Source organism: Ovis aries, chromosome 18 (assembly GCF_016772045.2).
Source record: "Ovis aries strain OAR_USU_Benz2616 breed Rambouillet chromosome 18, ARS-UI_Ramb_v3.0, whole genome shotgun sequence".
Classification (NCBI taxonomy): domain Eukaryota; kingdom Metazoa; phylum Chordata; class Mammalia; order Artiodactyla; family Bovidae; genus Ovis; species Ovis aries.
The window spans coordinates 20,355,303-20,380,810 of record NC_056071.1 but is presented as its reverse complement, the minus strand read 5'-3'; the positions used below and the strand labels follow the sequence as shown (position 1 = coordinate 20,380,810).

The 25,508-nt window shown below is 44.7% G+C and overlaps 1 protein-coding gene across 3 annotated transcripts in view; it reads right to left on the bottom strand.

Annotated features, from left to right (window-relative positions):
- Nucleotides 1-1,032: 1,032 nt before the first annotated feature.
- Nucleotides 1,033-25,508, bottom strand: part of TICRR (TOPBP1 interacting checkpoint and replication regulator) — a 43,005-nt gene continuing 18,529 nt past the window's right edge. For 2 of the 3 annotated variants that reach the window (XM_042235080.1, XM_060401637.1), the window contains 12 exons: nucleotides 25,166-25,259; nucleotides 24,992-25,071; nucleotides 24,587-24,823; nucleotides 23,972-24,065; nucleotides 21,988-22,048; nucleotides 19,174-19,320; nucleotides 11,208-11,298; nucleotides 10,096-10,157; nucleotides 8,685-8,819; nucleotides 7,460-7,617; nucleotides 3,594-5,730; nucleotides 1,033-3,480 (listed from right to left, as the gene is read on the bottom strand). In XM_042235080.1, coding sequence (XP_042091014.1) covers nucleotides 3,209-3,480; nucleotides 3,594-5,730; nucleotides 7,460-7,617; nucleotides 8,685-8,819; nucleotides 10,096-10,157; nucleotides 11,208-11,298; nucleotides 19,174-19,320; nucleotides 21,988-22,048; nucleotides 23,972-24,065; nucleotides 24,587-24,823; nucleotides 24,992-25,071; nucleotides 25,166-25,259 — 3,568 coding nt within the window. In that variant the 3' untranslated portion in view covers nucleotides 1,033-3,208. The remainder of the gene's footprint in view (nucleotides 3,481-3,593; nucleotides 5,731-7,459; nucleotides 7,618-8,684; nucleotides 8,820-10,095; nucleotides 10,158-11,207; nucleotides 11,299-19,173; nucleotides 19,321-21,987; nucleotides 22,049-23,971; nucleotides 24,066-24,586; nucleotides 24,824-24,991; nucleotides 25,072-25,165; nucleotides 25,260-25,508) is intronic. The other variant, XM_027957067.2, reaches the window with a different exon arrangement.

Sequence of the window (25,508 nt, the reverse complement as noted above, 5' to 3'; positions counted from 1 at the left end):
TTCCTCTAAGAGTTTTATAAAACACAGGCCATCACCTCGATGTTCTGCCCATCTCCACTTCACTTAGCTGTTCTTCCGCAGTTTTATGATCTTGTTCCTTCATCTGGAACTATTTCTGTGCCATATCCTTTTGTCTAATTTTGTGTTTGTTTGTGGTCTCCGTTCTTCAGGCTGCAGGATTGCAGTTGGTGTCTGCCCCCTGGTGGATGAGGCCAGTCTAAGAGGCTTGTGCAGGCTTCCCATGGGGGACTGGTGCCTGCCCACTGGTGGGTGGAGTGGGGTTGTCCCCCTGCCTGTAGAGGGGTGTTTGTAGGCGGCTGCTGGCTCCTGTTTTAGGCAGCCTGTGTGCTGAGGGGAGGCACTGTTTCTACTGTTGGTTTGGGCTGAGGCGTGCCAGCACTGGAGCCGGCAGGCTGTCAGGTGGGGCCAGGTCTTGGTGCAAAAGCGGTGACCTCCAGAACCCACACCAGTGAGTATTTTCTGAGGTGTCTGCCACCTGTGTCCTTGTCCCCATGGTGAGCCACAGCCAATTCCTGCCTCCCCAGGAGACCCTCCAAGACCTGCAGGTAGGTCTGGTTCAGGCTCTAATGGAGTCACGGCTCTGCCCTGGGCACCAGTGCTCATGAAACCTCGTGTGTGCCCTCAAGAGTGGAGTCTGTCTCCCCCGTCTCCCCCAGCCCTGTGGAGCTCCTGCACTCAAGCCAGATGCTCCTCCCTCTGATGCCAGACCCCCAGGCTGAGAGCCTAACGTGAGCTCAGAACTCGCTCCTGTGGGAGAACTTGAGCAGGTGTGGGATTTGATCACATCGTGAAAGCGGCCCTCCTGTCTTGTGGTTCTTCTTGGTCTTTGGGTGTAGAGTGTCTTTTTTGGTAGGTTCAAGCCTTTTTGTTGATGGCTGTGCAGCAGTTGTGGTTTTGGTGTTTGCGGAGGAGACGAGCTCAAGTCCTTCTGCTCCCCCGTCCTGTCTCTCTCTCTGCCACCTTTTGGCTTGAGTTTCAGAAAACCGTTTTATAATAAATGAAAATAACCTCTGGAGGGAATAAACAATGGGTTTTATTTATAAGATCATAGTAGGACTCAGATTTGGAAATACAACAGGCTTGAAAGCTTTTCAGAGACCGTGAAATGGTTCTGAATCAGCTCTGTTAGCCAAGGCCCTGGCCTGGACTTGATAGCCAGCTGGGCAGCGGGGTGCCCTGGACCATGACCCTGCTCCATGACTAAGGTGAGTTTCCCTGTGAAGGACAGGAACCGTGCTGGGGACTGGCCGGCTCCCAGGGCAGACCTTGAGATATGGCTGCTCTGGAAACCACTAGAGCTGGACTGTGGTCAAATTTAACCTCAGGCCGGAATGTTACACAGAAATGCACCAAATGCTAAATAGCTAGAGATGATTTTATTGTTACACAGGGAATGCAAACCTATCTACCCCTGTAACTCAGCCTTCTGTTTTGTGCATGCTGCTTCCAAGTGCTGCCTCTGTCTTGGGATCCTGGCCTTATAGCAACTGGAGGGACCAACGTAGGGGTCCTTCTCCCATTTTGCAGGTGACAGAGTGTTCTGAATTTGCCATGGTCACTGTTGACATGGGGCTGGAATGGGATCCTGCCTTACAGTTCCTTGTCTGGTTCTGGACACCCAGGCTGCCACTGAGTTATACTACCAGCTATACCACCTCATATGGAGAAGGCAATGGCACCCCACTCCAGTACTCTTGCCTGGAAAATCCCATGGACAGAGGAGCCTGGTAGGCTGCAGTCCATGAGGTCGCTAAGAGTCGAACATGACTGGGCGACCTTAATTTCACTTTTCACTTTCATGCATTAGAGAAGGAAATGGCAACCCACTCCAGTGTTCTTGCCTGGAGAATCCCAGGGATGGGGGAGCCTGGTGGGCTGCTGTCTATGGGGGTCACACAGTTGAACATGACTGAAGCGACTTAGCAGCAGCATACCACCTCACTAAGGCCAGGCAGGTGTGGTGGACTAGGGCTGGGCGGATTCCAAAGTGGGGATTTGAAAACTTGAAGGCATTCTACTGGGACTCTGAAAGCTGATCCTGGTAAAAGAGGCTTGGGACCAGGCCACCAGTTTCTTTCTGCCCGTGGGGACCTGGCTGGCCTCACCTTCATGTTTTAAGTTTCCTCTGTTCCATTAAGCCCTGGTTATTCCTGTTTTTGTGCAGCAAGCTGAGGGTTACATATGAGGAGTGGACCACAGGGCCCTGGCTCAGATGGACCAGGTTTCTGGGTACATGACTAAGAATGCGTTTATTCTGCACGTCTGGAATTCCGTGCGTGTCCAGAGAAAACTGCTCTCAGAGCACTTTTGTGAGGAAGTGCAGTGGCTCTGGGCAAAGTCGGTAGTGTTTGTAGTTATACATCCCCCAGACGGTTCCATCCTAACTAGCTAAGCAGCTTCTTCCGTGAGTAAGTTCTGCCAATAGGGCGTCTCCTGGAAAATGCTCGGCTGAAAGGAGAGTCTTCTGCCGTGGGGGAAAATACATCCACATCCTCATCTAGAAAAAGGTGGAAAGACTTAGCATGCAGGACGTAACCGAGAACACAACAGAGCAAAGTGGGCTTGACCTGCAGAGGGTTACGCATGAAGATGGACTTAAGAAAACCAACATTGCTTGTAGGCGCTCTCACCCGTGGAAGCATTCGTTACCCACAGTTTCATCAGGCCCTCTACTCTTAATGTAAGCACTGAGCAAATGGCAACAAGTAACTGAAAATGCAGAAAACCTGTGGCGCTCCAGTTTTCTGCACCTTCTTTTTGTCTCAGGTTGTGGAGGTTTTGCTATTTCGCATGATTTGTATCATGGTCTTGAGGGAGGAGAACCATTGAAGACCCCCGCCTCCTGCACCCCCCTCAACAATTCTAGCTACGCGGTGCACTTGGCAGGTTCAATCCCATTCTTCCCAGGTGGGGTCGAGGGGAGTCCTCGAGTCTGAAGGGGGATTATAATAGCCAGTCCTTTTTCAGACCAAATGGACAGAAACCCAGGGGTGTAACCTGAGGAGAAACGGCTGGCTGGCTCGACACACAGCCACTTGGGCTGCTCGCCCCTCTGACCCCAGGGACCCAGACGAGCAGAAAGTGGTTGTGCGCCCACTTCTGTCGCTGTCTTCAAGAAGCTAAAGGAATCTGGTAGGATTTTGACGGTTTGTTTTTTTGGTGGTGGTGGTTTCAAAGCACGTAAGTTCTAAAGTGGTACTTCTCTGGGAGCCCATGACAATGCGGGGGGTAAAACCACCCTAACCCTATGACCCCTCCGCGATTCAACTGCCTGAAAACCCCGGAGGTAACTTGAGATCGAGCTAACCAAAGGACAGATCTCCAACAAATTACCTCTGGCGTCTTTACGCTGAGAGGAGGGTGTCTTCCCCTGGAACAGCAGTGGAGAGTGGGTCAGCGCCTGCAGCCCGCTGGCAGAGAGGCAGCTCCGCATAGCACAGCCGGGAGGCGGGGTGGCACCTGGAGCGATGGTACGGTCAGTGCAGCCCACGGCCCCGACAATGAAGCCCGAGCCTTCCCGCCGCATCCCCTTGGTGCCGCCATGCCCACACAGCTCGACACAGCAAACTCACCTGGGACGGACGCCTCGTCGTCTGCCGCAGAGGGCAACTGGCGAATGCTTGTGCCTGGAGACTGCTCTTCCGAGTCTCCCTGCGGGTCACAGGCCCTCTTTACTTGTCGTTCAGCCTCCTCCTTAGCAGAGAGGCATCTCTTCCTAGACCCCAACCCAAACTGTCCCCAGGAGGCCTCCTCAGCCTTGGGCGCGCTGTCCCTGGGAGGCGACTGGTCTGGCAGCTGACACACGCCCTCTAGCTCAAAATCCCCCAGGATGGGGGGTCTGCCGATGCCAAGTTCCAGGCCTCGCTCCTTGCCCTCTGACTCCAGTGGTGACAGTCGCCCGGGAAGGTCGGCACTGACCTCGCTCCTCCCAGCAGAGGGGCCGAGGCTGCAGTCCACCGCCCTCTTTCTGCGGGGCCAGTCTTTAATTGTGTCAGGAGTCGTCTTCCCACTGTGCTTGGGGGATGGGGTCCAAGGAACCCCAACCTCTGTCTGGAACGGAGAGGGGGTACCACAGGGGCAGCGGGTGGGGGTGCATGACTGGCAGATATAGGTCTGTCCCCCACTCTTGCCTGGGGTGCTATGGGAGGGACGAAGGCAGGGGGCCGACAGGCAGGTGGCTTCGGGTTTGCCTGAGGACTTGCTGGCCTTGGGCACACTGGGACCAAGGAGGGAGCTCTCCTCCCTTGGTGGGGGCTCGGCTTCTGACAAAGAGCTGGAGTCTATCTTTTTAATTCGAAGCTTGGGGAGGCCAGAAGCTTGCATCTCCAGCTCAACCTCATAGGCCTGCGAGCTGGCAGGGGCTCTACAGGGCCAGGTTGAAGCCTGCTGGTCCTCTAGCTGCGTGGCCGCCTGGCGCTGCTTTGTGTCTGCCATGCAGTGCAGGTCGTAGGGGGGCATCAGGGGAGAGCGGGACTCAGAGGAAGGAGAGGTGGGAGGAATCCCGGGGTCACACGGAGACGGCTTCTCACATGTACCCATCCTTAACCCCTCATCTTCGTCCAGGGGTGAAATGCTGCTTTTTAAGTTATCATGGCCATGGTGCTCAGCTTCATCCAGGAGAGTGAGACAGTCCGAGTCTGTTGCAATAAGCAAGGGAGAGGATGTATGCCAGTCACTCCCAAAGCCAGTTCCAGGGTAAGGTGGAAGTTCAGGCGAAGCTGGAGAAGAGAGGGTCGCTGCCTTCTGGTTCTTTCCAGCATCTGTGATGGCAGCTGGGTTGTCAGTTATGGCAACCCTCAGAGCAGCCAAGCTGTCAGGCTGGCCCTCCAGGAAGTCTCGTTCTGTTCCCGAGGTCTTTTTATGCCGTTTCCCATGTTTGGAAGGGGGCGGAGGGGGCCAGAGGTCAGACGGAGCTACCTGTGAGGCACTGGGGGGTGTCAAGGGAGCAGAACAGGAGGGAGGTGTGGTGATGCTGGGTGATTTCTGGACCTCTTGCCAGCCCACTTGTCCAGACGAAGGAGATGCCATGGGAAATTCCCCAAGTGAACTCTTTTTGGAAATACCACGTGAAGGAGAGGTAATAGCTTTTTTTGGAAAAGTCAGAGCTGCGTTCCCTGGTCTCTCTGGGGTTTTGACAGCTTTGTTACTGCAAGGCTGCGGCAGCTTCTCTGCCTGGGGTGCTCCAGAGCCTCGGGGGGGCTGGTGTTTCTGACTTGGAGATGTGCCCTCGGAAGCGGCTTGTCTCTGGAGCCCCAAGGCTGCTGTCCTGGGAGGTGCTTGAGCAGAGGATCTGCTAGGGGTCAGACAGACACTCCTGGTCTGGGCAGTTGATGAAACCAGGGCTGCTGGACAGGAGGTGCTTTCCAGACTGGAGTCCGCCAAGCGTGGCCAAGAAGAATTCTGCAAAAATCTGGGGGGCTGGCCACCTTGTCTCTGGGGAGTTCTCGGTACCTTTTCAAGAGGAGAGGCACCTTCTGCCAGGGAGTGTCCTTTCCGAGGGGTGACTTTTGGTTGCGATGGTGAATCCCAGCCATGTGGAGAGAAGTCTTTCGAGAATTCCTTAAAAATGACCTGTTTGGCAGGGGTCATTTCCGCAGGGGATTTCTGCAGCCTTTCCGGGGTGTGCAGTGGAGTCTGTGGTGTCCGAGGGACCTTTCTTGGTGTGGCTTTATAAGAACTTGGAGACTTCCAGTAACTCTTCTCAGGCGTCTGTAAAGAAAGATGCTTATTTCAGTGCTTTGAACATCATAACCCATAGTCTCGGAAATGTTTTAATGATCTCTAAGAAGATTAAAAACTCCAGTGGGAGGTTTCTTATCAGCCAAAGGAATGATAAGTTGGATTTCATACAGTGACATGTTTCCAGTTCCAAAACATGACCCAGATTTTACTTGTCAACTTTTTCTAGCACTAAGCACTGTATCCAAGCTTCATTTCTTCTAAGACAAATTGTTTTAATAATTTGCACACTACAGTGAAAATATGCTTTGCCTCTGTATCACTGCACTCACTACTCACAGCTGTCTTTTCCTCTAAAGAGAAAACTATTTCTGATCTTTGCCTGAAGTAACCTTTACGAGCCACGTCACCTGCTATTCACCTGCCTTCAATATGTGCTTTTAAGTACCTGATATGCGTCAGGTAAAATGTGTGCGGAAGGCCGGGGTGGGCAGGAGGAGGAGGTGAAACATGGACCCTATGGATACACAGCAACAAAGTAACATCTCAGAGAGGAACCTTCCCAACAAAACAACTTCCCTTCTTGCAAAAACTGCAGTTAATCTTATTATCTCAAGAGTCCTGGTCTAATTGGCATTTCATGTGGCATATAGACAGATGAGGGGAAGAGTCTCTGGAGGAGGAAACGGCAACCCACTCCAGTATTCTCTGGAGAATTTCATGGACAGAGGAGCCTGGTGGGCTACAGTCAATAGGGTCGCAAAGAGACATGACTGAAGCAACTTAGCACATAGACGGATGATAATACACTCGGGCTGATGTAATGATGGGGCGTGCACGGGACACTTGGGAGCACAGAAGGGTTGGCTGTCTAACCCAGCTGGGGCTTGGGGAGGCAACAGACAGTGAGTCAGGTCTTAAAAGAATGGGTGTCGGCAGGTGAAGACAAGGTGGACAGTGCGGGAGAGGGAACTTGAGGCACAGACAGCAGTGTAAGCAAAGGCACAAAAGTGAAAAACAGCAGCTACGTGCCTCCTAAGGCGGCCGGGAAGGTGGAGTGTGAAGCAGAGATGGGCGAGTAGGGATCAGATCACGGAGGTCCTTGCCTGCCCAGGGAGGAGACGGAACACGGTCCTATGGACCCTTCCCCACAGCTTCCTGTGTCTCCCCAATCCCCTAAGTGGTTTTGGGGCAAAGTCTGTAGATCTTCCAGCACAGTGAGGTAGTCAGAGGAGCACCCGAGGGGGTCACAGAGGTCCCGCCAACCTCTGGGGGTGGGACGGATTTGAGAGGGAAGAGGCTACGGAAGTGTTGCAGGCAGAAGTGAACTGGGGTAGGAACTGAAGGGGTGGAGAGGAGGGAATGGGTATCAGATAGGCTCCCAATAAAATGGGCAGGACCGATGGCTTAGCCAGGCCTGAGGAGAGGGAGTCCAGGATGACTTCCAGGTTTCTAACATGGGTGACTGGATCGAGTGGGCAATCAATGGAACAGGTGAGAATGCTGCTGCACATTTCAGACAGACAGACCTAGTGTCCAATGTAAATGGAGATAACCCAAGAGGTAGATGAGATCTATCTGCTCAGTCCAGCTGCTACCTTAAGTCCCCATATACCCAATAATCATTCATCAAGTCAGCCTCAACCACCTCAAATCTCTATTATTATCTTCTCTTCCTTACTGGCCTCAGTGGCTTTCCTTGCCCATGTCTACATGTTCCCCAAACTATACTATTTTAAACATCATAGTAATTTTATACCTGATAGGCTGTAGGTATTGCAGAACCCAGAGTGTTTCCTGAAGGCCTTTTAATCCGTGCTGAGCCCTTCTCTGAGGGACTGATCATCTCAGACATTGCTCCGAATAGAAGTCTCTTGGGAGACTGAATACTTTGGACTGGAGAATTTTCTCTTTGGTCTGCAAGTCAAAAACAGTGACAATATTTAATTCTTTCTCAATTCCTGCCTTCTCACCCCCCACCCAATACTCATAAAACAGCCAGTCTCTATAAGAAAGATGACAATTTGGGAGCAAATGGGGGGAAATGCCACCGAGTTATGCCAGCAGTGGTAACAAGTGCTGCTTTGTTGCACTGTGAGACTGCATCATCAAGCCCAGACCCTATGTGAGGAGGTGTGGGCAGCTAATTTGAAAAGACAAGTATAAAAAGATACATCTGAGCTAAGTTCACAATGGATAGAAGAATGAAGGTCACACAGTACCTTCAACCTGGGGATACCTTCCCATGGTATCTGAATGCATGGAGGAAATTACAGGTCATTTCCTCTTGAATGAATGGAAGTACCTACAAGGACAGTGTGGACAGCCGGCCAGAGGAAGCCAAAGGGGTGACTCTGATCTGGTGGCCGCAGTCACCCGTTCATCTGGGCATCACTCTGAACCTCACCTACTTATGCTCTAAGTGCCCCGCATACAAACGAGTTCCACTCTGAGAGCGCATTCATTAAGTCCAACTTGTTCGTAAGTCCAAAGTCAGCCGAGGTACCCAGCTAACACAATTGGCTATGTGGTACTGTATTATAATTGGTTTGTAATATTTTTCACACAAAAATTAAAATATTCTTAGCCTTGGAGTACAGTACCTTGCAAAGTACAGTACAACAGCTGGCAGCAAGCAACAACTACCAGCTACATCACCACTGTTTTTATGCTTGCTTCCAGACATCCTGGGCTTGAAATAAAGATACTGTACTATTACACCCTATAAAGTACATACAATACAACCGCTTGTAGAAGATGCACGCACATGACAACATATACCAGACACGTGGACTTACATGATTGGACATTCTAACGCATGTTAGCATCTTTGAAAGCTCACAGTCTGAAGGTTCACACATAGGCAACTTACTGTACCTGGCCTATTTCTCCAAAATCAACTTTCATTCTTTTCCCAAGAAACTTCATTCTTTTCCCACCAAGTTTGTGTGAACCTCTGAAGACAGGCAGGCAGAATGTGTTACCTGACTTCACTTGCTGGAATGAGTGGACCCTTTGGATGCTTCGAGACTTTGGCTGAGACACAGAGTAGAAGGAAGCAGAGTTCGTCCTGCTGAACGCCAACTGCTTGATTCGAGGACTTCGTCTCAAACTCACCACTGTAAGACCAGAATCACAGTTAGTAACCAAGAAGAAATGCAAGCTCGGTGTTTCCCGTATGAAATGGGTAAGATCTATGGGACACCATGTACAAGAGCGGCTTCCCTGGTGCCTCAGTTGGTAAAGAATCCGCCTGCAATGCAGGAGACCTGGGTTCCAACCCTGGGTCGGGAAGATCCTCCTAGAGAAAGGAATAGCTACCCACTTCAGTATTCTTGCCTGAAGAATTCCATGGACAGAGAAGCCTGGTGGGCCACAGTCTGTGGGGTTGCAGAGAGTCGGACATGACTGAGCAACTAACACTTTCACGTACAAGATGGAAACTTGGTTTCCAACAAGCTCTTGGTTTGGAGATCCTTTAAGTGTGACAAAGCTAAGAGGGCTATCATATGTGGCCCCAGCAAAGTTCCCCCCAAAAAACAAACAAACCGGACCCCTCCAGACTGTAATCTGCATAAGTATTATGAACTGCCACCTTGAAGCATTATGTAGAGTGATTAAAAAGGTTTGTAGAGTGTGGCTTTGATTAAAAAGTTTTAAATCACGGTTTTCATACTTATGTTACATATATTTGTACAGAAACAACACCTGTAAGAGTATTATTAAAGCTAAACGTATTTCTGATTTGTGGGATTACCAAGGGTTAATTTTTTGGCTTCTCTATGTTTTCTAATTTTTCTAGAATAAACTACTTGATTTTAAAAAAATATATTTTTGGAAACCCCTCCTTCCTGTATACTTTAAAAATAAACCACAGGTTGGTTTGTTTTTAAATGTTTGGCTGAGCTGGGTCTTTGCTGCTTCACGTGCTTTTCTCCAGTTGCAGCACGCGGGGGCCACTCTCTAGTTGCGCTGCACAGGCTTCTCTTGTGGTTCCCGGGCTCTGGAGCACAGGCTCGTAGTTGTGGCATGTGGCTTAGCTGCTCCGCAGCATGTGGGATCTTCCCCATCAGGCATAGAACCCATGTCTCCTGCGGTAAACATTCTTTACCACTGAGTCACCAGGGAAGCCCCACAGTACCTTATATTAACGTAGTTGTTTAGCGTTCACTCTGAATCCCATTTCTATTATGTAAAAATATTTCTTCTCCAGAAACTCTCAGTACACTCTGTGTAACAGATCATTCACCAGTTAACATGTACTGATACACACTGTGGGCCCAGAGCTGTCATAATGGATATGCTGAGCAAGAATACAGGCCCAGAAAAGTTTTCATGGAAAGTAGAGAAAACACAAAAGCCCAGAACCCCAAAACAAACAAAAGTAGGTAATACCATCTTCTCCTTTCTCTGGGGACTCTTCAACGACGTCAATATCAGGACCAGGATCAGAGGACCTTGAGGAACAGCAGGTACAAGGACTATTCAGCATCACTCATAAATAATGCACATCACAGACCTACAGGTTCTCACCTCACAAGGTAACAAAGACCACAAATGGTCTTGATGACATCACTGTAGGCAGGCACTCTCAGACATTACTGTCAAGAGTGAAAGGGTAAGAACTTTTTTTTTGAAAGCAGTTTGACAAAGTTAAATTTGTATACCATTTGATCCACAAATTTCACTTCTTACAATTTATCCTGTAGATAAATGAGAACAAGTGTGTAAAATCCACACACAAATAACGTCCAGATGTAGCCTTGACAAGGAGGAGTAGATGTACTTCTTGCCATTCGTCCTCTCATGTACAGTTAAGAACCCTGGGTGTGTTACATACAGAGCAAGCAGAAGGCTCTCAAAGGTGGAGGGAAGACTTACGACCTCAGGACCTGAAGAGACACAGGGCAGTGAGCTCTGGGAACTCCCTGTTGTGCTTCATAGATCCTGGATCAGGTGCTCAACAAGCTGACAACCCCAGTACACCAAGAGGTGCAGACAAAACTGCCCTGAGCAAAGTTAGTTCTCTTTAGACAAAGAACCAGGAAAGGGGCAGCCAAGTAAGACAGAAACATTCAGCAAGAGCTGCCCTACTCCAACCAATTGCCATGGAAACCTGTGGCCTCACCACACGCCTAAACAGGCCCAGCTGGGATCATCCCAGGCCTGGCAGCGAGACTCCCTCCTTCCCCAGGTCAACACATGAACAGATTATAGAATGAGGCAATATCCATTCAATAGAATACTACTCAGCAATAAAATGGAACGAACTATTGATATATACAACAACACAGATAAATCTCAAAATAACTGTGCCAAATGAAAGAGGCTGGACACCAGAGTGCATTCCGTATGGTTCTCCAGCCCTCAGAATTTTCAGAATGCTCTTTGGTGACAGGCAACACGGTTGAGACCGGGTCACAAATGTCATGAGAAGGTATGCATGGCCCATAAGATCAGGAGGGCTATGTGGGAGCATGAAGAAGCTAGATAAGGATGTTGCTCACCTGCCCTTGATCTGCCTATGAAGCAGCCTTCCGGAGATTTGCTTGTGTACTGGCGTCTCGGCCACACTCTTGGTCAGCAGCTTGCGATAACCTAAAATGTAAACAGGATAAATTTCACATAATCTTATCAAGCAGGAACAGCAAGGCAATGGAAGCAATTTGAACTTAAATACGGTTTAACATTTAGCCAGAGTGACTCTTAATGGTCTCGTGGACCAAGGTCTAATCATAAGATTTGACTTAACATAACTACAGTTTATCAGCACTATTAGAGTTTAACAATAAATAATCCAATATAAAATATAATGAAAATTTAAAATAATGATCCTGAAAAAAAAGTTCTTACTTATTAGGGCTAATACTTCTGTCCACCTAGTTGGTGGTTCTTTTATTTATGATTAAATTATTGCATTTATGATTAAATAAGGCATGTGAAAATGCTGATCTGTCATACAATGTTAAGATATTTAATACAAAGATAAATCTAATTTATGCTCTGGCATAAATTTTCTTAATAGCGTAGGGCAGACAAGTTACTCATGGGAGGAATGGTTTTAAGTGAGACAAAAATGACTAGGAAGAGGACTAATGTCAGCAAGAATGGGGGGTAAGGACCTCAGAAAACTCCCCCATAAAAGAAATGAGAACACTGACCAAAAGTGAACATCAACTTCTCCAGAACTCTGGAAATTAACCAGTTTGGAGTAATCCAAGGAGTAGTTATTCAACAAAAACAGCTGTATCTCATTAAGAATAGCAAGCCCTGCACAACTTTAACTTCTCTGGCCCCGACCTCCTCTCCCTGGCCCCACAGCAGCCTTGAGAACCAACAGCCCAGCGGCCCCTGGATGAACAAATGGTGTCTAAGCTCCTTTACAGCCCTATTCCCAGATAACGGTCTATTTGGCCTATTTGGTGGTTCCCTGGAAAATCCCACTCACTTGGCCTGTCTCTATCTGACCTGACTCAGAATTCGTCCAATGCAAACAACTTTTTCCCGGGGAGCCATTTACTACAAACAATCAGCAGCAACTGTAAACATCAGCTGCCTGAGGTGGTGATAACTCTTGGGGCAGACAAGATAACCAAAAGTCTGGATGTGAAAACTGGGGCATGAGACCTCCACAAGGGCTGCTGCTAACTTCTGACACACTCCCGGGAACCTGCAAGTCCATGTGTGGTAGGGCTGTGTGCACGCCCCGGGAACCTGCAAGTCCATGTGTGGGAGGGCTATGTGCACGCCCCGGGAACCTGCAAGTCCAAGTGTGGGAGGGCTGTGTGCACGCCCAGGATGGACCCAAGAAAGCCCTTGCAAGTGTGCTCAGTCGTGTCCAACTCCCTGTGACCCCATGAACTGCAGCCCTCAGGCTCCCCTGTCCATGGAATTCACCAGGCAAGAATACTGGAGTAGGTTACATTTCCTCTTGGCTGTCACCTTTGGCTGACCCCAAGGCTCTAGAAAACAGAAAGAGTTGTAAAATGTCTGGCTAAGTATTGAAGACGTGAGCCAATGCACACATAGGGCCCCTCAGCAAAAGCTGGGAAACTTACTAGTTCCAGGCATGGCAGGAAATCTCTGTCCAACCCTTAGCTGACCACTAAGCTAACCAGCAGAGATTTTAGTGGCTACACATGACAGAATACAGACTTGAAAGAACTAGTTCAGTAAACAAACAAAAGCAGTTAAGAGTAAAAACAAACTCTGCCCTGGAGCCGTGGCACTCTGATTGTCAGAGCTGACTCAATATTTAACATGTCCAGTTGTCAACAAAAAATATGAGACAAGAAATAAGAAAGTATGGCCCATAAACACGGGTGGGGTGGGGGAACCCATTCAACAGAAAGCGTTCCTGAAGAAGTTCAGACATGGATTCATTAGCACAAGACTTTAAATCAGCTATCTGCAATATGTTCAAAGAACTAAAAAAGAAAAAATAATATCTAAAGAACTAAAGGAATGTACGAGCCTGATGACTTGCCAAGTACAGAATATCAATAAAGAGAGATGTCGTTAAAAAGAACCAAGTAGAAATTCTAAAATCGAAAAGTACACTACCTAAAATAAAAAACTCATTAGAGGGGCCTAGAAGTTGATATGAGGTGGCAAAAGAAAGAATCAAAGTTGAAGACAGGTAATTGAGATTATCCAATCTGAGGGACAGAAAGAAAAACAAACAGTCTTAGACACCCATGGGACACAATCAAGCATAATAACATAAGACATAGTGGGAGTTCCAGAGAAAGAGGGGAGAAAGAGGTGGAAAACTTTGAAGAAATACTAGTTGAAAACTTCTGATGTCTGATGAAAGACATTCCATAGCCAAGTAGCTGAATAAACCTAAGTAGGATAAAGACAGAGATCCGCACCAGACAAATCACAATCAAATCATCAGAAGTCAAAGGGGAAGAGAGACTCTTGAAAGAATCCAGAAAGCAGTGATCTGTCATGTACAAGCAGTCCTCGATAAGATTAACAGCCCATTTCTCCTCAGAAACACAGGATGACAAAAATGCGGGGTGATAAAAGGCACAGGGATGAAAGAAAAAGATTTAATCAAGAATTCTATTATAACATCTTATAGAAAAAGCCGACTGAACTTTTTGGCCCACCCAACATACCCTGTAAGGGAATCCCTGATGGCTCAGCAGTAAAGAATCTGCCTGCAAAGCAGGAAATGGGGATTTGATATCTGGATCAGGAAGATCCCCTGGAGAAGGAAATGGCAACCCACTTAAGTATTCTTGCATGGAGAATCCCATGGACAGAGGAGCCTGGAGGGCTACTGTCCATGGGTTCCAAGAGTCAGACACGACTTAGGGACTAAACCACCACCACCAATAAATCCTGTAAACTATTACTCAAACATGAAGGAGAAATGAGCACATCCTCCCCACCCTCAAAGATACACCCAAAAAGCAACACCGAGAATCTGACACTGGCAGACCAGCCCTGAAAGTAATACCCATACTACAGGGAGACCTTTAGGTGGAAAGGGAGGGGCGAGAGTAACATGAGTCCACACGAAGAATTAAAGGCACTGGTAAAGGCAATCATACAAATAAATGCCAACAACAGAATAAAAGTATTGTTATTTCTGTATCTTTCTCCTTTGAGTTTAAAGATAAAGCAAGGATTATAAATGTGCTGATGGGCATACAATGTATCAAGATGTAACTGGTATGACAAGACAGCACACAGAAGGGGGTAGAAAATAGTTATACAGAGGAGCAAAGTTTTTGTTGCACTCCTGAAATTAAGTTGATATTAACCTCCACTGGATAAATTAAGAAATTAATTGCAACCCCCATGGAAAGAAATATCATACAAAACAGTGAAGTAGGAAGCTCTAGGGTTTGGTCCCTCCCCTAAAACAACCAGTAAACTAGAAAAAAATGATCAGAGTAAACTGTTTTGGAATTTCTAGAACCTAACTGGCACTAATGGCAACCAGGCAAGAGCCTAATGAAGGGAGACCCTGACATTTAGTGGGGATGATGTGCCCGGAACAGCCACCAGCCCTCTTTCCTCAGCCCTGCTGCAGCTGTTGGGGGAGTGGCCCACGTCCTAGGAGCAGCTGGCAGGTGGCAGAGCAGACAGTGGGGACCCTGTCTTCTAACTCTGGGTTATAAGGTTCAGTTAGCATGCTTGGAGAGTGGAGCTCTGTGGGGCCGGAGCAGACATCTGCCCTGATTTCTGCCCTGGGGTGCCAGCAGCTTTCCTCCACTGCATCCAACAGGTGACTTAAAGGGACAGGAACACCTTTTTGTTTGTCCCTTTTTGGAGCCAGACATTTAAGGAAATCTTTCTCAGGTTACCAGCTAATCACAGAAACAACACAACAGAAACTTCAGGGACCATACAAGAGGGAATGCACGCTTTGTAAAAAGAGCTGGGAAAAGGTACAAATGGACAGGGTCTCAATAAGCAAAGATCAGTGATTTCACAGGAGTGGGAGAATCTTATCTCCAGAGTCAACAGACTATAATATTCAGAATACCTAACTCTCAACAAAGAATTACAAAGCATACAAAGAAACAGGAAAGTGTGTCAAGGAAGAAGAGAATTTGACAGAAAGTACCCTTGAGAAATCCTAGATATTGGAATCACTGGTTAAAAATGTTACATGAGCTCAAGGAAAAAAAATGAACACAGAACTGAAAGAAATAAGGAAAACAATGGATAAACACAGTGAGAATATCAATAACGTAACAGAAATTATAAAAAGGAACCAAACAGAAACTTCAGAGCTGAAAAGTATAATAACTGGAAAAGTTCACTAGAGGGGTTCACCCTCAGATTTGAGCAGGCAGAAGAATCAATAAACTTGAAGCTAAAGACAACCAAAATCCTCCAATCCGAGCAGAATGAAAAAAAGGATTAGATGGCTTCATTGATGAATTCTACCTAACATTAAAACAAGAATTAACACCCTAACACCTAAGCCGGAGAAGGCAATGGCACCCCGCTCCAGTACTCTTGCCTGGAAAATCCCATGGACGGAGGAGCCTGGTAGGCTGCAGTCCATGGGGTCGCTGAGAGTTGGACACAACTCAGTGACTTCACTTTCACTTTTCACTTTCCTGCATTGAAGAAGGAAATGGCAACCCACTCCAGTGTTTTTGCCTGGAGAATCCCAGGGACGGGGAGCCTGGGGGGCTGCGGTCTATGGGGTCGCACAGAGTCGGACACGACTGAAGAGACTTAGAAGCAGCAGCAGCAGCAGCAGCAGCAGCAGCAACACCTAAGCAATTCAAAAAGCACCTAAGACAACTCAAGGAGGAAAGAACAGTCTTTTCAACGCATGAGGCTGGTACAGCTGGATAACCACAGGCAGAAGAATGACACTGTGCTCACCTCACACAATACATAAAAACTAACTGGAAATGAGTCAAAGACCTAATTTAAGATTTTAAGCCATAAAACTTGGGTTGAATAATGGATTTTTAGACATGCCACTGAAAGCACAAATAACAACAAAAATATGTTAGTTAAACTGGATAGCAGCAAGATTAAAAATACTTTATATATCAAGGACACTATCAAGAATACAAAAAGCAAACCCAACAAATTGGGGTAAAAATATTTGCAAATCACATCTGATAAGAGATTAGTATCTAGACTATTATATAAAGAACTCTTACAACTCATAGTAAAAAGACACACAATCCAATTTCAGTTCTGTTCAGTCGCTCAGTCTCATCTGACACTTTGTGAACTCAGACTGCAGCACGCCAGGCTTCCCTACCCATCACCAACTCCAAGAGTTTGCTCAAACTCACGTCCATTGAGTCGGTGATGCCATCCAACCATTTCATCTTCTGTGGTCGTCCCCTTCTCCTCCCACCTTCAATCTTTCCCAGCATCAGGGGCTTTTTCAATGAGTCAGTTCTTCGCATCAGGTGGCCAAAGTATTGGAGTTTCAGCATCAGCATCAGTCCTTCCAATGAATATTCAGGACTGATTTCCTTTAGGGTAGACTGGTTGGATCTCCTTGCAGTCCAAGGGACTCTCAAGAGTCTTCTCCAATACCACAGTTCAAAAGTATCAATTCTTCAGTGCTCAGCTTTCTTTATACTCCAACTCTCACATCCCATATATGACTACTGGAAAAAACACAGCTTTGACTAGATGGACCTTTGCTGGCAAAGTACTGTCTCTGCTTTTTAATATGCTGTCTAGGTTGGTCATAGCTTTTCTTCCAAGGAGCAAGTGCATCTTTTAATTTCAGGGCTGCAGTCACCATCTGCAGTGATTTTGGAGGCCAAAAGATAGTCTCACTGTTTCCATTGTTTCCCCATCTATCTGCCATCAAGTGATGAGACTGGATGCCACGATCTTAGTTTTCTGAATGTTGAGTTTTAACTCCCCAGGTTGGTAGATGCCCAGTATGCTACTAGAGATCAGTGGAGAAATAACTCCAGAAAGAATGAAGAGACAAAGCCAAAGCAAGAACAACACCCAGTTGTGGATGTGACTGGTGATGGAAGTAAAGTGTGATGCTGTAAACAGCAATATTGCATAGGAACCTGGAATATTAGGTCCATGAATCAAAGCAAACTGGAAGTGGTCAAACAGGAGACAGCAAGAGTGAACATCGACATTTTAGGGATCAGTGAATTAAAATGGACTAGAATGGGTGAATTTAACTCAGATGACCATTTTATGTACTACTGTGGGCAAGAATCCCTTAGAAGAAATGGAGTAGCCATCATAGACAACAAAAGAGTCTGAAATGTTGTACTTGGATGCAATCTCAAAAATGACAGAATGATCTCTGTTTGTTTCCAAGGCAAACCATTCAATATCACAATAATCCAAGTCTATGCCCCAACCTGGAGAAGGCAATGGCAACCCACTCCAGTACTCTCACCTGGAAAATCCCATGGACAGAGGAGCCTGGTAGGCTGCAGTCCATGGGATCGCTAAGAGTCAGACATGACTGAGCGACTTCACTTTCACTTTTCCTTTCATGCGTTGGAGAAGGAAATAGCAATCCACTCCAGTGTTCTTGCCCGGAGAATCCCAGGGACGGGGGAGCCTGGTGGGCTGCCATCTAAGGGGTCGCACAGAGTCAGACACGACTGAAGCGACTTAGCAGCAGCAGCAGCATGCCCCAACAGTAATGCTGAAGAAGCTGAAGTTGAACAGTTCTATGAAGACCTTCAAGACCTCCTGAACTAACACTCAAAAAAGATGTCCTTTTCATTATAGAGGACTGGAAAGCAACCCAATTTAAAAATGGGCAAAGATTCTCCAAAGAAGCTATACGGGGACTTCCCTGGCCGCCCATTGGTTAAGAATCTGTGTTGTCACTGCACTAGGTGCAGGTTTGATCCCTGGTCAGGAGACGAAGATCCTGCATGCTGTGCAGTGGTGAGACCAAAAAAAAAAAAAAAGAGGCTATGCGAGTAGCCAGCGAGCACAAGAAAAGAAGGTTAATAACATTAGTCATCAAGGGAATGCAATTCATAATCACAGTTACACACCACTTTACACCCACTGGATGAGTAGAATCAAAAAGGGACAATGGGTGGCAGTGGTAAGGATGTAGAGAAATCAAAACCCTCACACGTTGTTAGTGGGAATATAGCCACTTTGGAAAACAGTCTGCTAATTGCTCAGAAGTTAAACAGAGCTATCATGTGGCCCAGCAAATTTTATTTCTAGGCATATGCCTGAGAATTAACAACATGTCTACACAAAATCTTGTCCATGAATGTTTAGAGTAGCATCACTCACAATAGCTAAAGGTAGAAACAACTTAAATGACCACCAACTGATAAATGGATGGGTAACATGGAGCTTATCCATACAATGGTATATTATTGCCAACAGACAGAAATGAAATACTGAGACACACTACACCATGTATAAACCTTGGAAACATTATGCAAAATAAAAGAAGCCAGTTACAAAGACCATATGATTCCTCTTATAATACCCATAAGAAATCTATAAAAATACAAAGCAGACTGGTGGTTGCCTACAGCTGGAAGGACTGGGAGAAATGGAGAGTGACTAGTTAGTAACGGGTTCAGGGTTTCTTTCAGGAATGATGAAAATGTTCTGGAATGTGTCATGATGTTCACAACTCTGGGACCATACTGAAAACCACTAAATGTTGATTTTATGATACATGAATTACCTCAATTACAACAAACAAGCAACAACAAAAATAAACACACCGCAAGATTAGAAAACAGCTAGACACCATCTTTCATTTCTGTTTAACTGGTTTTATAAAACAGGTATTTGTCTGTTGTCTTTCTGAAGGGAGGAATGAGAAAAATACCAGGATTAATTCTTCATCTAAGCTTGGAGGAAGAGAGATCCCAAGTGGAAAATTAACTGACGGTAACCACAGAGGAGAGGAAAACATGAGATTAATGAGCTCCTGCAACGCAGAGCCTGGAGACTGGCTTGAGATCGAGAACCCCTTCTCTTGGTTGCCCTGCAGCACGGTACCTTTGGTCCTCTTCAAGTCGTCATATTTATACTCCAGACCTTCCACAGCTGACACCGAATGGCTTCTGGGCAACCCCTTCTTTACAGATCTCTTTGAAGGAGAAATCATTTCCTGGTTGAAGAGATTTCTTCTAACTTTGGTTACTTCTGAAAGCATTAAAAAAAGAAAAAGTCAAACATTATCATTGATAAATGCCACACATGAGAAAAGAAAGATATCCAAAACAGAGAATCTGCTTGAGGAAACTATTTTACAGACTGACTGCTATTATATATTTACATTTAGTAATAGGATTTCCTTAAATAGTACACTCACATGGTATATCAAAACTATTTACTCTTATAAATTTAATTTAAACCCAATCTTCTGGGAATACACGGAAGGCCGACATCACTTAAATTAGAAAAGATTTCATTTTTCTTCTTTTGAGTATTTTACTAGTTTGCTGGGTAACAGTAGCCCCACCCTATTCACGGTTTCACTTTCCAAGTTTCTAGTTATCCACAGCCAATTATGGTCTGAAAATATCAAATGAATAATCCTAGAAATAAACAATTCGTAAGGATTAAAGTTGTGTGCCTTTCTGAATAGCATGATAAAATCTCATGCCATTCTGCTCTGTCCCACACAAAACATAAATCATTCCAATAGTCACTTAGCAGCCATCTGGGTTATCAGATCAACTATCGCAATATATAGGAGTGCTGTATTCAAGTAACCCTTATTTTACCCAAATATCTCTTGAGCCCCAAAGAACAAAGTAGTGATGCTGGCAATTGAGATATGCCGAAAAGAAGTTGCAAAGTGCTTTCTTTAAATGAAAAGTTTCTCTACTTAAGGAAAGAAAAAAAAATTATATGCTGAGGTTGCTACAATTTATGATTAAGAATGAATCATCTGCGAAATGGTGAAGGAAAAATTCATGCTAGTTTTGCTGTCACATCTCAAACTGCAAAAATTATGCATGAAAGTGTTTAGTTAGGATCGAAGAGGCATTAAACCTGTACAAGATATTCTGAGAGCAAGAGACCAAATGCATGTTAACTTTTGTTATGACTGTTCTAGTTTATAAGATATTAATTCCTACCGTGGCTAATTTATAAGTTAAATTTTATCCTAGGCATGTATTATGTGCATGCTACGTTGCTTCAGTTATGTCCAATTCTTTGTGACCCCATGGACTGTAGGGATTCTCCAGGCAAGAATACTAGAGTGGGTTGCCATGCCCTTCTCCAGGGGATCTCCCTGACCCAGGCATCAAACCTGGGTCTCCTGCATTGCAGGCAGATTCTTTACTGTCTGAGCCATCAGGGTGGACAAGGGGGAACTACTGTATTTGAAATCCTCTTCCTAACTCCAGAGCATAAGAGTTGCAACCACCTAAACCCAAAGTTAGTAAAAAAAAAAAAAGCTTAAGAGTCAAGAAATACTTGACAAAGGCGAGCGGGATGGCATCTTAAACTTAAGCAAGATGGCCTAGTGGGTTATACTCAAAAATTCACTCAGGGTAAAAAAAATTCTAAGATCAGGTTTCCCTGGTGGCTCAGCAGTAAAAAATCCACCTGCCAATGTAGGAGACACAGGTTTGATACCTGATCTGCAAAGATCCCACATGAGGTAGAGCAAATAAAACATTGTGCCACAACTATTGAGTCTGTGCTCTAGAGCCTGCCAGCCGCAACTACTGAAGCCCAAGTGCCCTCTAGAGCCCGTGCTCTGCAAGAGAAGCCACCGCAATGAGAAGCCTGCACACAGCAGCTAGACAGTAGACACTGCTTGCCACAACTAGAGGAAGCCCGTGCACAGCGACGAAGATGTAGCACAGCCAAAAATAAAAATAAATAAAATTATCCTAAAAAAAATTTCTAAGAGCAAGTCATTTAAATAAAAAAACAAATAAACCAGGATTCACAGACTGGAAGAAGCCTCTTTGTTTACCCATCAACAACATAAACATTAAGAATATCAATAATACACAAAGTTACCAAAAAGTGTTTCTCTATCTCCATTATGAAAGCCTCTGTTATCTGCCTTAGGCTATTCTATGAAACTAATCTATGATCTGACTGCCAAATTTGATCTATTACTTTCTGTTTTTCCCAAGTTTTGGAAAAATATTGATAGAAAATTTCAAAAAGGAATACAACAAACAGAACCGTCACTAAAATTTATCAACTGTGGACATTCGTTTTCTCCCTCGTCCTCTCTCTCTACGTTTATCCAATTGCCCATCCCAAAACGCTGTGGGGTGACCTGCAGACACCACAACTCTGAAGCTTCCTGTGCTTCAGCAGGTATCTCCGAAGAACAAGGGCACACTATCTAACCCACCCTCTCTCATCACACAGCAACATCCTTCACAGCTTTTCTGCCCTAAATTTAAGATCTAAGCAGGGGTCACGTGGTACACGAATGCCACACCTGAACTCCTTTTATCTAAACCAGTTCTGATGCCTCTTTTCTTTTTGGGCTTTCATGTGAATGGCATTTTCAAATATATGTATATTTCAGCCAGTTATTTTACAAAATGCAGTATTTTGAGACCATGTGAACATTAGTCTCCTAGCACACAGACATGTTTCATTAGCTGATAATTATACCAAACTATGTATCACATATACTGCAACATGTAGTTGCAACATGCACCTACAAAGCTATATACTTATACATACTATAGAACTATATATACTACATGCAACTGCAAAACTATATACTATATACACTACGAAACTATATATACTACATGCAGCTGCTTAAATATATATAATCAAAGTAAACTTGTCATTGGCTATGACAAGGAAACCAAAGCATACCTTGTACTGTGTCTTTCACTGGGAGAGGAGGCTGCTGCTGAAGGGTAGGGTGAGAATTCTCCTGAAAGATGAGAAAATCCAATAAGAAAACTTCAATAGGTACTCATTTAAAAGAACAGGAATTCCACAAAAAAAGCCCATTGATCCTTGCAATTTCACTTGTAGGAATCTGTAACAGAAACAGTTGTAAAATGGACAAAAACAGAGTCTGGGAATATACACAACAAACTGCCATCGGTGACTACTTCCAAAGAATGGATGGTGAAGTACTAACATTTAACTTCATATAATTTCTTTTTTTTTTTAATGCATTTATTTTGTATTTTGGCCGCACGGCAGATGGGATCTTACCTGTCTGACCAGGGGTTGAACTTGCAGTCCCTGTGGTGGGAGTTTGGGGTCTGACTAACTGGACCACCAGGGAAGTCCCTAATTTCAATTTTTAAATAATGTTTCTGTATACCTCTTATAACTAAAATATAAGGGAAACCTCATTAGAGGATGGCTATACTCTGAGGAACGTCTCCATATAAAACTGCTATTTGAGGACTTCTCTGGCGGTCCAGTGGTTAAGACAACTCCTCGCCTCCACTGCAGGGGGCTTGGGCTCCATACCTGGTCAGGGAATTAACCAAGATCCCACATGCCATGTGGTGTTGCCAAAAAACAAAAAAAACTCTTGCTATTTATTTGCAGTAGAGGATTCAAGTACCCAAGATCAAATGGCATCTAAATGAGAGAATTGTTTTTAAAGATTTTCTTGCCTTTTTTCAAGTATGCCACTGTAATCACTGAAGAAGGAAAGTCATAGTAGAGCAAAAACTTAACAAATGATACTCTTTAACCAAAATCAAATCCTGATCACATAAACCTGGTCTTAAAGAAATACACTTTCTAGGCCAATCTGAAACAAAAGTTTTCAGAAAGACCTATCATATAGAATCTTCTGACAGACTTCACACTCTCCAAACAAAATCTAAGATTTGAATCTTATTCACTTATATGTATTAAGGTATACTAAGAAAGTGAACAGACTTCCTTGGTGGTAAAAAACCTGCCTGCCAAATGTAGGAGACGCCAGTTTAATCCCTGGGTCGGGAAGATCCCTTGGAGGAAAAAATGGCAACCCACTCCAGGATTCTTGCCGGGAAAATCCCACTGTCAGAGAAGCATGGAGGGCTATAGTCCATGGCATCACAATAAAGTCAGACATGAATTTTTAGCACCTAAACAACAACAAAGTGAACACCATTAACTCTTCAAAAGAAACCCCACTTCCTATTCTAAAGCACAGCTATAAATCTCAAACAAACCACTATTGTAATAACTAATGCTTCAAAGCTAGTTCTCCTAGAATTCTAACTCTCCTCATAATTCATGCAGTTCAAAAGTTTCAATGCATTCTTTGTCTCTCTCTTCTTAGACATTAATTCTATTCAGTAAATAGACTCCAGCTGGATTTCTTTTTTTTTTTTTTTTTGGTAACCAACAAGTCCTAAATTTACTGACACAGAAAAATAATTACCACCTGGCTTCACATGTTTTGTTTTTTTAACTTGTTATTGAAGTAACACATATTCACTGAAAAGTACTTTCTTGTACACAGAGTCCTAATATGACTGCATATTACTTTTTCAATGGCCTCTTTGCTTATGTTAGTTATCATTTCATGAGTTTTCTTAACTATGTTAAAGATTTCTAATTAACTTATCCCTAACTTTACTAGTGTTTTTTTTTCTCCCTTTAATATTACCTCACTTTTGGGAAAAATGATTAATCTTTAACAAATTTATATGTCTTTACTCCTTAGACCACGGTTGTGGACCACACATTCATAAAAATACCTAATTTTAGTTCTGTATCCACTAACATTCATTTCTTAAAAGTGAAGATACTGCCTTTCATTCTTATTTATTGCATCAATTCATGCCCAAAGGAACAACTCTGGCATAGCACCACTTTCTATCTCCTGGAAATGACTTACATTTTTGGTAGCTCTCTTGGCAACTTTGGGAATTTCAATTTGTCGCAGATTTTGTGAAACCTCTGTGATGCTTTTATGTCTGATTGCATTTCTCCTTTTAAAAATAGAAAGAAACAGTCAATATACACTCAATACAGGTGACAACTAGTTAGATTAGAATGGAACTAGAGTTTAAAATAAAACATCTTTTATTTAAAAGTCAATTATCTTAAGGGTGGCCTGAACTTAACAGCAAAACAAGTCAACCCCCGATTTCTAAAAGCAACAACTACAAATTTAAGTAAAGAACAGTGAATAGCATCATGGAAAATAAAAAGCTAAAACCCTAAGCTTATCTCATGGAAGGCTCCTAGTTCTTGAAGACCTCATATGGACAGTCAAGAGAAGACTATGGCTACACAATACATATTGCACTGTATGTTCCCAAGATAATATAAAGCACATCAGATGCTCCTTGCTAAGAACTCTTAATAATTGGCTTCTGTGATTCAGACACAAAGGCAACTATTAATTCAATAAATTATAGACAAAGACAACTGGACTGTGGGCTTAAACATGCCCTATGCCAGGACGGTAACAGTGCAAGAAAATACCTTTAAATCCTTGCACTCCTACCTTCTCTTCTTAGCTGATCTGGTACGAAGCTCCTCCAGTTGGTCAGATTCAGTGCCGCCAGACAATGACCTATGAGCGTTTGATGGAAGAGGCACAGAAAGGGGTGATTTGCTCTCCTGGGTCATGGAGTCATCGCTGAAAAAATCTGCAGGAAGGACACCAGCCAGCTTCTGAGGAATCACAAATCCTAGGCTGTCGTAAAGATTTCCCAGTATCTTTGGGATTGAGTCAATATACCTGTGGAAGAGGTTGGTTAAATGTGGAACAGTCAGTCACCATTCCACCGTCTCTAATACCTCCCTCACCTAGGACGAGAAACAGCCCTTACAATCCTACAGCTCTGAGACAATACCTATATAGTACTTGGTAAAGTAATGTAAATTTTAAATTAGTCATCAAACTTACAATTCCAAAATTTCTTCCAGAAACTTTGCTAGGTATGCTGAATCTTCAGTTAAACACACCATGCGCAGCAAATCTGTCACCTGAAAATTTTAGAAAATTACCACATGGCCTCCTCAGGGAAGCTGAAACGATCTGTATACAGCATGTCCCAGCGGCACTAAGCAGTACACTTGCCTCATCCACTACTTGCTCCAGATCCTCTCCACGTTCATGCACTGAAGGGCACTGCAGACACAGCTCCAAACGAAGAAGCACCTGAAGTTGGCACCTTGAGAGAAAAAAAACACTCAGTCATATCTACTTCGAGAGTCACCTAACTAAAATGAAAATTCCTTCATTATGTAGAGATCTGTTTATAGAAGAAACAACCAAAACATAGAAGAGCCATGGCTTTCTAAATAGCGATAGGGTTATTAGGTAAATAGGTGGTGCAGACTGCATGTGGTGGTGGTTTAGTCGCTCAGTCGTGTCTGACTCTTTGCGACCCAATGGATCGTAGCCCTCCAGGCTCCTCTGT